Here is a 14,118-nt window from a genome sequence, read left to right as displayed (position 1 = left end):
TCCTTGTTTTAACATGTTCAGATAAATTTTGATCCCTCAGCCAGGCGTGCCTGCGAAGAACTGACCCAGTGGCAGCCACCCTAGACGAGGCCTGTACAGCATCAAAACCACATTGCAAAGAATGCTTACCCACCTGTTCAGAAACATGTACTAAATCGTGCAACTCTTTACAATCAATACCTTCTGCCAGAGCATCAACCTTAGACTTCAATAGTGAAAGGAGATAGTTTTGGTATTTCAACATGTGAAACTGGCAATTCAAAGCCCTCATAGCAAGAGTGGAAGAAGTATAAACTTTCTTTCCCCATCTATCCAAGGCCCTGGCCTCTTTGTCTGCAGGAACCGGATTCTTTACAACAGAAGCCTTAACACCTTTAGGCCCCTGGCTAACAGTTTCTGGGTCTGCCCTAGGACTCTTAAAAAGAAACTTATGAGCTTCAGGCACCCTGTAATACCTATCCGGTTTAACAGGAGCAGGAGGCAAAGAATCAGGATTAAGAGAAGCCTCTGTAAAAACATCTTCCACTACATCCAAAACAGGAGGTATAGCCAAAGGCCTATGCTGGGGTAAAAACAAAAATTCCCTAAGCCTTTTCCTGGAATCAGAGAAGTCCTGACCTTCCCACTTAAAATGCTCCCTCATGGAATGAAGAGTTTCTGAAAAAGAAAAATCCTCAGGAGGAGAAGCAGAAGGAGTAAAATCATCCACATCCGAATCAGAATAAGGAGAGTACTCCTGCAAGTCTTCAGCCGAAGACTCTGAAACATCTGAAGCCTGCTCAAAACTCCCTAACTCAGGCTCCACCCTAGGTCTCTTATCAGGAGGGGGCATAGAACCCCTAATCAAATAAATCAAATCTTCTGCCATTTTAAGCATATGCTTCTTGGGCACAGTCCCTGAAGAACTAGGGGTAACACCAACTGAAGCTAAACCTGGCCTGCCCCTGGGAGAAGCCTTGGAAACAGAAGGAGAGGGCCTAACCACCCTAGGCAGGGAGGGGAGAATAGTAACCTGAGAAGCCCCATCAGCCTGGCCTGCCTCCGGAGAGGCCACATCCTGCAACAACAAAGTCTCTCCCTGGGAACCCAAAGAAACCTCCGGTGGAACCACCGGCTCCACCGACACCTCTAAAGAACCGGCGTCCGGTACTGACGGTTCCTCTAGCCTAGGTTTAACAGCTTTGTCCTTGCGCTTCTTCGAAGTAGCGGGCGTCGGAGCATCCGACAGCATTTTATAATTGCACCGCTTCCCGAAGACTAACCTGGCACAATCTAATCTCCTCTTAATAGTGCGCTTATTGAATCTAGCACAAGAGCGACACCCAACAACGTCGTGCTCAGGCCCTAAACAAGGAATACACAAAGTATGGTAGTCTCTATGCGGTATCTGTTTCCCACAAGAAATACAATTATTCACTTTTTCTGACATCCGGTAAACCACTGAGGCAAGAAAAAACTAAAATATTCTAACGGGGTACTTAGCCAACTTTGATTCGGTCTGAAACTCCGAAATCGAACAATTTCAGAACGCCAACCGGCACTTGCAACGCTGCTTCTGCATCAGACCATGCGGCAAAAAAGACCGAGGATATGACGTCGGTCATGCGCATTTGTACCCTGACGTCCTGATGTCAGTCAAATGCGCCTTGACCGACGTCAGCCTTATACTTTGATATTCGGGCCGACCGAGGACAGCGGACTACCCAAGTGTAAGGACTGCAGCAATGTGAGATGAAGAACATCCCTGGCATTTTATCAGGGGTGTGAAAACTTTTTATATCACTGTATGAATATATATATATATATATATATATATATATATATATATATATCTATACAGAAATATATATATATATATATATATATATATATATATATATATATATATATACATAAATATATATAGATAGATATGTGTGTTGTATGTATGCACACACACGCACATTTTATATACATATATATATATATATATATATATATATATATATATATATATATATATAATTACACACACACACATGGGTCCTCTTCAGAAAACTAAATGGTCACTTACCCGACTAGCGCAGAGACTAAAAGGCCAAAGACCGCGCAACACCGACGTCCTGGGACACTGACTTTTCACTCCAGGTAAGTAACTGCTTGTCCATCCTGTTGAACTTTGCCCCTTACTCCATGGTAGTGTGATCTCTGAGTTGGTATATTTAGATGGGGGGGTGAAGCCCCCCTTATGGGTGGGTTTTCTTTCCTTCGATTTTAGTTTTTTTGTGAGGATGGCCAAGAAGTTACTTACCTGGAGTAGAGAGTCTGTGTTTTGGGATATCAGCATTTTGCGGTCATTAGCCTTTTCGTCTCAGCATTTTGGAAGTCCTGTTCATGTCATGGGTGTTCCAGTTTTTGAAGTAGACCCATATATATATATATATATATATATATATATATATATATATATATATATATATATATATATATATATATATATATATATATATATATATATATATATATATATATAGATAGATATAGATATAGATATAGATATACACATACACAGAGAAAAGTATGGTTAAATTGCTGTATTATTAGCCTCTTGCTCGAGGAATCACAATACAAACACACAAACAAACATGCGTGTGTGTTAGTATATCTACGTGTGTGTGTGCTTATGTGTATATTTACATATTATTCTTTTTTTGCTTTTTGTTTTAATACTTGTCTTTTTACAGTAAATACTTAGAGAAGCATCCCCCAAAAACATCACTAGGAATATCTTTACTGATCTATTTCATCTTAGGACAAAGTTGCTTTGCAAGGGAGTTTTAAAAAGCTGCACATATTTGCCCATGACTTTTACATTTGAAGTCATTTTAATGGACAATTTCAGGCCAATAAAGCCAAACCCCACTAGCTATGGATATGCATATTTCAGCCTTGTTATGACCTCGTCAGCATAGCATAAGCAGAGTGTTTGATTAAGCATAAGAAACACAGGGTTGTTCAAATGTAAAAGTCATGGCAATCAGAATCGCCATATAGCTGAAACACCTGATGTTCATAAGGGTCATTTGCATATATCCCATGTGCCTCTTTTACAAGAGGTTTGGGAGGTCACTCATTGGAAGTTCTAGCTTGGCTGGAGTTTTAATTTAGTTTTTTCTGAATGTTTTTTCAGTGTGACCTTCTAACTCTTTGTTCTAATTTGCCTGGCTACTTGCAACTCTTAACTTATTGCTACGGATAAGTCTCTTCTTCTTTTGCTTATGCCATACCAGACAGTTATGCTTGCATTCCATGAGTCCCTGTGTTACAAGTATATAGTTTTACAGATTTTTTTCTATCATCCACATTGCAAACTTATTTTATTCTCATCAGCCTTGCAAGTACATCACCCTGCAGCATGTTTTCCTTTCAGGTCACTCAGTAATGACATTATTGTTGTTCATGAAATTGGCACAATACACATCTGGCACACAGCAGAAGAACTCATTGAGTTGATTGCAAAATGTACATTTTTAGTATTTCTTTTAGTCATTCAACAAAATTAAGACCAGTATCCATTAAGCATTGCCAGTTCTCTACCATATCTCATGGAAAAGAACTCAAAGCTTTACTGTAGTACAAAGCCAGCTGGATTAGAATTGTATGCTGGCAAATGTAATTCACAATGAAAACAAAGGGATTAATAAGACTAATGGTGATGAAGATCATTTCTTTGTAACAACAGATAGAGCAGACATTATTGAAATAAAAGTTAAAGATTCTTCATATCTAGCCAGAAAATATGCAAACATTTGCAGAGAAGATAAACATCAAATAGGGTTACTCTTACCAAGAGCAAAAACAGAGGTTGTGAGACAATCCTTAGAATGCCTTAATGTAAGGAAGTATGGATCTGATTTTATTCACAACAGTACAAATGACCTCATCCACAAGGACTCTCTGACTGTTAGGGAACTTACATCCCTCTTAGATAGCAGAGCTTATACAGGGGTTAGGATGCCTTTTTCACAATTTTTCAAACAACTAGGTTTTGATGTACTCTTATAAGATGGATAACTGCATGGCTTACAGATAGGGCATGACAAGTATCATACAGCAATTGGACAGGTGAAATCCTTGGTTACAGTCAGGGTGTCCCACAGGGCTCTGTCCTAGGCCCATACTTGTTAGATTGTATCTTTCAGACCTAACTTTTCATCTGAGGTATTTTACAGTCTGTTTGCAGATCATCTGAAATTGGGTAAACTGTTTACATGTGCTAGAGATATGGCATGTCTGCAGTAGAACTTGACTAAACTGACCATTTAGTCATACAAGAATAATATGCTGACAAATACATCAAAAACTTAGCATATGAGATGTGGGAGACATAAACTGAAAGGTGAATATTTAATACAGCACAAATTGTAGAGTCATTTAAAGATCTGGGATATGGGTAGTTCCAGCTTTGAGTTTTTCTAACCTTGTCTAAAAGGAGATAAAAGGAGATTTTCTTCTGATTAATTCCTGAGGGCATCTGAATCCTAGTTGCTAACCTGACACACTGCAAACAACTTCCAAGGAATTCCCCCTGCAAGATTGAGCTAGTGTATGTGTTAAAAGCAAGGAAATAGTTATTGTAACCTAGCTGTGCTATTTTCTTTTCTTTCTAAGTCTGACTTCCTTGTATGCACTCCAGCAGCCTTCCGCAGACCGGTTTAACCCCCCCCCTCTAATTTATTTCCAACCCAGAACCTACTACACCCTTCAATAGATTTGGTTATTCCCCTGCTAATTATTACTGTTCTCCATTAGGTGGCGGTCTCTGCCTACACAACCCATAGCCTCTTAGCTCTCTCCCTACTGGTTTCTAGAATCAGTCTAAGAGCTAGCAGAACTTCATCTTCACTGAATTATTTGTTCCTACTGGTTTCTAGTATCTCACTAAGAGCTATCTGACATTAAATGATACACATTCTTTTCTCTACAATATCCTCCTGAAATGTCAACCTTCTCTACCTTGCCTGGCGCCTGCACTTAAATTCATTCTACTATAGCTAGCAAACTACACTTAGCTGATACTTTTTCTGCTGCACTCACCTCTTTAGCTCATCCTGCTCCGTTTGCCCTGCGGGCTCACTCCACTCACCTACCCTGCCCCCAATTCCCACCCGCCCATAGTGTTCTCAGCTTTATTCTCCCACTTCCACACCCCAACAGCTCAATTAGCAAATACCTTCACTCTGCTCGTTACCTCTCCCACATAAACCCCTCCCTCATACACTCCTACACTCTCTTTTAAAGTCTATATTTCTCACTCATCTCCCTTTCTCTTCTCTAACATGTTCTCTTTAAATCACCACTACCTCCATGCCCCCTACCTCCTCCTTCTTTTCTTAATTCCCTTGCACCAAGCTACCTCATATTCCTCCCAGACATGCCTTATACTTCCAACAAAAACTACCTCCACACAAACTCTCCACTACCCTCATTCTGCATTTCATTTCCACTCTATCTCACCTTCCCTCATTCAAACAAATCCTTTGATCCTATTCCATCCTAAAATCTTCTTCTCTAAAGCCAAGATAATGTCTCCTACTCCAATTTGTAACCTTACCAAACTTACACCTTACAAACCTAAATGCTAAAAGGGTGTCTCCCTCTTCCTACTAATGCTAGGAGGTGATATCCACCCTAATCCTGGCCCCATTACATGTAACTCCAATAATCCCACAACCCTTTCCACCCGACATAATATCCTAAGGATCTTTACAATTAACACTCAAAGTCTTAGTAATAAATCTCACCTATTTCACTCCTGGCTAAGCCACAACCAACCTGATATCCTAGCTATATCTGAAACCTGGCTCAGACCTTCCATCTCTGATTCAGAAATCCTGCCCCAAGGTTTTCACATTCTCAGAAATGACAGAATTAATAAAAAAGGTGGCAGCTCTGCCCTAGTATATTCCAATCTTCTCAACTTAATACCGCTCCAAATTCCTATCCCACAACTCCAGAACACTGAACTAACCGCTGGACTACTAAAATTAAACAGGCACAAAAATATCTGCTTCATTGCCCTCTACATCTCCCCTGGAAATAATATATCAATACTAGAAGAAATTCTCCTATGGGCTTCCACAAAAATCAACTATGAAACTTACATCTTAGGAGATGTAAATATTGATTGGAACAAACTCAACTGCCCCTCCCCCTCCCTATCCGTCAAGCTCTATAATTTCACTCAGACTATCCACACTATCACCCGACCTAACAAAAATAATCCCCCAGGATCCGCCTTAGAATGGATTCTCGTCTCTAACCCTAACAGAATAACCAACTCTGGCACTATTCCTGATACCATTAGTGACTATCTCCCTGCCTTTATCCATCACTCTACTACCTCTTCCCCTTACCAGCATCAATTTATCCAAACTCGCAAACTTAGCAACTTCAATCCCATTACCTTCTCTAATTTATTCAAACAAATGAGCTGGCACATGATAAACTCCCTACCTCTTGATAAAGCTATAGACCACTTCAACTCTGTCTTCCTTGATACTTTAAACTCTGTAGCTCCCCCAAGACATAAAATGATCATATATAATTCAGCTCAATGGCTTACCAAAGAGACCAAACTAATTATGCACCAAAGGGACAAACTATGGAAACTTCACCAAAAAAAAAACCTGCCCAACACATTACTTCAGTACAAACAGCTTCGCAACCTTGCTAAACAACTAATCAACAAAGACAAAAAAATCTAATACACTAAGCTCCAGTCTAACAACCGTAATAAACCTAAACAATTCTGGAGGTCTATAAACTCACTTCTCCATCCAGGCTCAAAAGCTAACCCCTGCCCCAACCCTAGAAAAACTGATTTTGAACTAGGCTCTGAATTTAATTCTTTCTTCATTGAAACCATTTCTGCCCTCACTAAATCCTTTCCTAACAATAATCCAGCCAATCCTCACCCCCCCCAGCCAATCCCACCAAACAACCATCCTCCTCTATTTGAGCTCAAACCTGTCTCTACAACTCTCATAAAAAACTCCTATCCAAACTCAAACCATGGTCTAATGCACTCGACAACATCCCGTCATCCTATCTAAAACTTGCCGCAGATGGGATCACTTTCCCAATCAGTATCATTATAAACAGATCAATAAAAGAATCCTACATCCCCAAACTCTGGCACTCAGCCTTCATCCTCCCTCTCCACAAGGGAGGAAAAAATACTTACATCTCAAAGTTCCGCCCTATTGCCTTACTCTCCCCGATCTCTAAAATCCTTGAAAAGTGCATCCAGCTTCAACTTATGCCATTTCTCACCCAAAATAACCTCTTCATACCCACCCAACATGGCTTCCACCCTGGCCACAGCACCAACACAGCCCTAATCTCTTTCTTAGATACCGTTAATAAAGCTAGAGACTCAGGACAGTTAGTATCTACTGTTCTACTCGATCTGTCCAAGGCTTTTGACACTATCTCCTACAGTCATCTTCTTTACCATCTCTCTAACCTTCACATCTCACCAAAAACTCTTTCCTGGTTCTCCAGCTACCTATCAGAAAGATATCAGGCTGTCAAATGGAAAAACACCATCACTTCCTTCTTACCCACCCCCACTGGTGTCCCACAGGGATCCATCCTCGGTCATATGCTATTTAACATCTTCATCAATAACTTCCACACTGCTATACCCGACACCAAAATCATTCAATATGCAGATGACTCTACCCTAATCTGCTCTGCCTTAAACCTCCCTGAACTGCTGTCTAAAACCAAGACTGCCTTCTCCAAAACTGAAAACTGGATGCACCAAAACCACCTCTCTCTTAACGCTAGCAAATCCAAAATTCTTCTATTCTCACCCTCTAAGAACTACTCCTTCAATAAAAGTGACTTCAAAATCCTCAGCCAAACAAACACACCTATAGAAGTCATCAATTCTGCTAAACTTCTCGGCATAATTGTTGACGAACAATTAAAGTTCGATATACATGTACAACAAAACCTAAAAAAAAAAAACACCAAAAGCTAGGTACGTTGTATAGGAACAACCACTTTCTCTGTAACATAATAAGGCACACTCTGGCCTCTATTTTTCTCCTTCCTTCCTTACTATATGGTGCACCTCTCCTAACCAACCTGTCTTCCTCTACCACCTCTAAACTAGAAAACTGCTACAATAAAATCGCTAAATTTGCCTCCAAAGCCAAAAACTCCACTCATCACTGCCTCCCCCTACAATCCCTGAACTGGCTAGAACTACCAAACCACTTAGATTAGCTACAACTCTCCATAGCACACTCACTCATATTTTATCCTGCTAAATGCCCTGCTCTAACCAATATCCTTCCACCTTATATTCCCAACAGAGCCCTTAGATCTGAACATCAGAACTTAATTTCTATCCACAAACCTAAACATCCTGCCAGCCAGATGTTCCTCTCCTATGCCCTTGACAACAAATGGAACCCCCCCCAACTAAGAACCACCCCAAACACTGAAAATTTCAAGGCCCTACTTTTCAAACACCTGTCTACTAAATGGAAATGCCCCTGCCTCCGGCCTAATTAATCTGGGACCACTTCTAGTATAATAGTCTCCTCTTTCTGATACATTTACCCTATCTTCCTCCTATAGACTTATTCCTTCAACTATATCTATCTCCCCCTGCAATTCTCCTGCAGCTTTATCCCTCTACTTAACTACTTCTACTACTTCTACCCCTAGAGCTAGATTTGCTCACCAAAACTGGTAAATACCACCTAATCCTTCTACTCCCATCCTTCTACTCCTACAGCTATACTTGCTCAACAAAACTTGTAAATAACTACGCAATCCTTCTACTCCCATTACTATACCTGCTCAACAAAACATGTAAACATTGTAAATATAGAGCACAAATTTCTATCTCTAATACATTCACTCAAAACGCTACCACTATTTCTCCTTCCATTCAACCTTAACTATCTTTTAGGAATCTCTAAGAAATACTGCTATACTATGCAAATATAGTAACCATAACTTAAGTATGAATTGTACTCTCATACAATCCTGTATTCATTGAAATTGTATTCTGCAAAACATTTAATGCTTTCTAAATTCTTGATTGTGTTGAAATCCTGTATGTAATATTTTTTATGCATTTTCAGAGTTTTTCACCCCGGGCCTCCACTGAAAATGGGTCATGTTGATCCAGTGGACTTCCCCGGTAATCAAATTGGAATAAATAAATAAATGTCAACCAAACTGATTAACGATAGTCATAGAACTACAGGTTGTATAAAATATGTATAAAGTCTAGGAAGTCAGAAATGATGAAGTAATTGTTAATTATTAGACCCAAACGTGAGTATGGAATAACAATATGGAAACCTTATAAGAAAACAAGCAAGAGTAAACTGGAAAGAGTACAGTGGAAATATACCAAGGGCATCCATGGATGTGGAAATTTAAGATATTATGAATGACTAAAATATCTGAACTTATACAATATCTCTTACAGATATCTAAGAGGAGATCTTACCACTACCTCTGGGAATGTTTGGGCTTATCAAAAAGTAGTACAGAATCATCAGACAACTTATGTAGAAAATTCTATAGGAATGAGATGTGTACTAATTGTTTCTTAGAGAGGAATGAGAAGTGTACTAATTATTTCTTAGAGAGGAATGAGAAGTGTACTAATTATTTCTTAGAGAGGGCAGCTAACGCATGGAACAGATTACCAAATTACATTAAAGGAAGCACTAGTTTAGATATTTTTAAGAACAGCCTGAACACTTATTACAGGAACAACTGTTTTGCTATATTGGCGGGCAAGAAGGACATTAATGTTGGTGCTTGAAATATTTGTATATATGTATGTATGCAATATATATGCCATGCCAACTTCTGTTTCTTCATCTATACAAAACCGGCAATGGAACTGATCAGCTTAGCAAAATCTTTCCCAGTCACTTAACACAATCTTGGCTGCTATATTCTAAAAAACAGCAAGGTACTTTCCTGCCTCTCACACTGATCTATGCAGCCTTTAGTCATCTGGTTCTGTTTTGGTCTCATCCATATAGTCTACATTTATATTTATTCAGTACTGAAGCAAAACAATAACAAATAAAAAAACATAGTTACATGCTTCTTGGTTCAGACTTAACTTGTTCATAAGAATAAGGAGGTGGCCTAATGGTTAAGGTGTTTGCCTTACAAACAGAAGGTGTAGGGTTTGAGTCTCATAAGGGATAATTGGCTAGGCTTAAAATGGCTCGCAAGTTAGTCTAGCACTAATCTATGAACTATAATTTATAAACTATGAACTATGTCTTTGGGTGAAAGACAACATTATAAAACCTAGCATGTCAACCTGTATGTTCTTACTATGAGTAAATCCAAGTTTCCAAAACCTTGAATGTAGCAAATTACTTAAATGTAGTGGAAGATTCAACCCGTGGATGAACATCAATGAAAAGGGGGTTTCACCCTAGCATGAGATGATGTGACCCTGCAGCTACCTGTAAGATATGGGTGCATGGTGGTGTAATCCCAGTGTAATGGTCATAAATCCAACTCTCAAGAAAAAATCCACAAGACACATTTCATCCACTAGTGACCCTTCTGGAAAAGTTCATAGGTTCATAGGTTAGTACTAAGCTAACTGCCCTTGTGAACCATTTTTAAGCTTAGCCAATTATCCCTTGTGAGACTCAAACCTTGCACCTTATGTTTGTAAGGCAAACACCTTAACCATTAGGCCACCCCCCAACCCTTAGCCAGATGCCCTCATCTGTACTCTAGCTGAAATATCTCATTCTTCCTCATGTATTGTTTTCTACAGATTTCAGTGCAATATCTTACTTACCATTGTGTTTTTCTACTTATTCCTACATTTTTATCACTGTAACTTGTGCTCTCATAAAAATGACAGAGCTAATCAAGCCTCCAGATTTGCAAGGGAGTTAAGTTTTGACAGTGTCATGCAAAAACCCTGAAATAATATGTAATCATACAAAACTATACGTGCAGAAAGAAAAGAAAAGAAAAAAAAAGAAAACTCAACCATAGAAATATTTCAGGCAAAACATTTCAAATTAGTTCATCACATCTTTCTAAGCATCTTGATATGTATTCCTTTATTTACTTAGTGTGACAAGGATTTCTGTCAGAAAAAACGTGTGTGGAATTTGTAGAAGTTTATAGTTTGGCTAGGTATCTAAAGAAGGTAGGTTCACATAGTAATTTAGAACTCAGAGTTAGTAATATAGCTAGGTGGAACTTCTGAGGAAGAAATGAAGGAAACACAAAACTCTGCAGAAAAAAAGCCCTTCTGTCTCACACAAAGATGACAACTGAAAAAAAAGAAGACAGCAATGCAACCTATAAAAAGGTGTTGTGTTCCTGCAACTAAAGTTCTACTGACCCTCTTAAGCTGCTGCTGTAACTGCTCCCTCATGGACTCAGGACAGTTATCAAGTTGAGTCTTCTGCTCAGAATAAATCTCCTGGAACCTTTCTAGTCTTTCCCTCTCACCATCAAGCTTTGCTTTTTCCTAAAGGACAGAGCAAAACAACATAAAATGGAGATTCATGGTTAGTTTAGTGCAAGCAGCAGGAACATTAGTGTTAAAACATATAAGAATATTCAGAAGTGAACCCAATGTCACCAGAGGAGTTGCAGATTTAGCATATTTATTACAAGACAGAATTGAAAGTGTATTAATTACTGCACAAAGAACAAGTTAAACAAACTGTGTTAATTACACTGTCACACAGTAAAGCTGTATTGTTAATGATAACATTTATATATGGCAATCTAAATGGTATGGCATAGGACAGAAAGAGCTTTACTTCAAGTTATTCATACTTCTGGACTGTGCTAGAACTGTACACAATAAAAATAACTATTTCATTTATTTTCCAAAAAAAGGTTAAATTACCTTGTTGCCCATTTTACAACAAACAATCTGGATAAAGCCATAAATAATGGGGGGGACAAAGGGCCCGAAATATGGACAGTTTTTAAAATATTACTATTACAGACTTGGAAAGTAGATAAAATAATACATGTTGCATTAGCATGAATTTTCTGAAGGGTATGAAGTCTGAAACTCAAATGCCTATCATTATTTTCTAACTTCAGTCCACAATGACTTGACAATGATTTGCCAGAATACCACAATTCTTTAAGAAACAGACCAAAAATATGAGGCAAAAATCTGGACATTCTGAGAAAATCTTTACAGTTGAAAGGTATGAGTCTGATGTGTCATTGCTGTATGCTAGATATCACCATATTTTGTGCAGTCACACAGTTATGTACATTAACAATGTCTAAAGTGGCATTACAAGATAACACAATTTTGTTTTCCATACACTGACTATATTAGTATAAGCAGTATTCTTAAAACAAACAGGATTGAAAACATTAAAATAACTGAACCAAGATATATTGTGATTGACATAATGTATTCTATCACAACCGTATGAGTAAAAAATACTAGGCAGGAGACAACTTGACCTAAAGGTTTACTATGATCGGAGCAATATAGAAAATGTGCTCCTAGCCAAATGAAGTTTCCTATATTCAAATGCCCTTGGGTTACACAGAGCAGTATCAGGAGACACTACATGTCCTCCTAGTTTAGTTATACAGCCAAGTAGGTAGCTACATGACAGTGTTCATATGACAAAAGTGAGTTTAGCACCCCACATATCAAAGCATTCTAACTTAGTACCAACTAGTAATGCTAGAATGATGCTTACATTTAGATATTACACTCAACATTTTTGGAGTCTGCATAACAACCCTCCCTTCCAATGGCTCAGTTTTTGAGGAAGTCTTCTCAGGCATTTTAGATGGCATTTCCATAGCCTTACTGAGCTTTGATCAGTAGTCATGGTAGACCTCAAGGATGAATCCAGCTCTGACAAAACTCCAATTGAGGCACTGCAGCCTCAACAACTATGCCTTCAGACGTTTGAAAAAAAAATGGTTATTAATTTATCTTTGGAAATGGTAATGGCAGTAATCCCACGTAGAGTATGCGCTGGACTATCTTGTCCTCTCTGCGTATGAATGTGGCCATTCTTCCTTCCTCGGTTATGGGTATGGTCATTCATTCATCTTCAAACAGGGTTCTTATTATCTTGCCACCTCAGCATATGGCTATTTAGTTCTCGTTTAAAACTCAGTCATCCTATTTTGATGTTTCACCTCTTTAAAAGTACTCTACTAAGATCTGATCCTCATGCTATGTTAGGTAACAAGTGAATAACTTAACAGCTTTCTAAATGCTTAACAGTTGTTGTTTCTCCTTTGCTGAATATACCTTACACCACTGTATTATCAAACTCCCTTTTAAATGTGTGAAGGGATTGGTATTGTTTAAGGGTTAACATTGTTTGAAAGTGAAGGAGCTTCTGAATGTTAAGTATATTTTGCTTTTTACCATTGTTAATGTATATTTTAAGGTTGATAGCATTTGAATACTCAAGCCTGATGTCACACAGAGGTTATGGTGCAGGATTATCAACTGGTAATCCTCAGTTAAGAATATGGTTGAGGCACAACTGGGCTTCACCAGTATCTACACAGAAGAAAGGCCTGGCAATCCACTTGGGTAATGTGCCACAAAAACCCTAGGCCCCTACCTATAGAGTCACCATGAGTCAATTTCAACTTGAGGGCATCTAACAGCAGCAACTTTTGTACATATTTGTCCTAACATTACTATCCTACAGGCATAGAGTTTTATGAGAGCCTTAACTCATTCTAAAATTCCTGGGGATTAATGGAATATGCATGTTTGGTGTATTTATATATCTCAGCCATTGGGTTACACAAATATAGGCAGACAGTGTGAAGAAAAGCTTAAACTTAGTAGGGTAGCATAACCTCTGTGCTGAATACAGATTATGAGAGCTGACAGGTAAGACACTAAGTGAAGACAAGCAAGTTTAAGAGATGTATTTGTTTTGGAAGTGGGTATATTTTGTCACTTTCAATAGCAATTATTTGAGATGAGTAAATTTATATAAAAGTTCATTTTGCTCATAGGAAGGGGACTCCTATACCTGTGGAACTAGCATGGAGAAGCTGTACTTAGTAGAGTGTAACTTGTTTTTACAC

The 14,118-nt window shown here is 38.6% G+C and overlaps 1 protein-coding gene across 1 annotated transcript in view; it reads right to left on the bottom strand.

Moving 5' to 3' along the window:
• The window catches only part of PHLDB2 (pleckstrin homology like domain family B member 2), a 1,258,236-nt gene that overhangs the window by 513,951 nt on the left and 730,167 nt on the right, over positions 1-14,118 (bottom strand). The window contains exon 6 of the mRNA XM_044072445.1: positions 11,411-11,539. Coding sequence (XP_043928380.1) covers positions 11,411-11,539 — 129 coding nt within the window. The remainder of the gene's footprint in view (positions 1-11,410; positions 11,540-14,118) is intronic.

The sequence above is a fragment of the Protopterus annectens genome, chromosome 5.part0, assembly GCF_019279795.1.
Source record: "Protopterus annectens isolate FY-2018-M chromosome 5.part0, PAN1.0, whole genome shotgun sequence".
NCBI classification, from domain to species: Eukaryota; Metazoa; Chordata; order Ceratodontiformes; family Protopteridae; genus Protopterus; species Protopterus annectens.
Note: the sequence above shows the minus strand (reverse complement) of the source record. Positions and strands in the feature narration are given on the sequence as shown.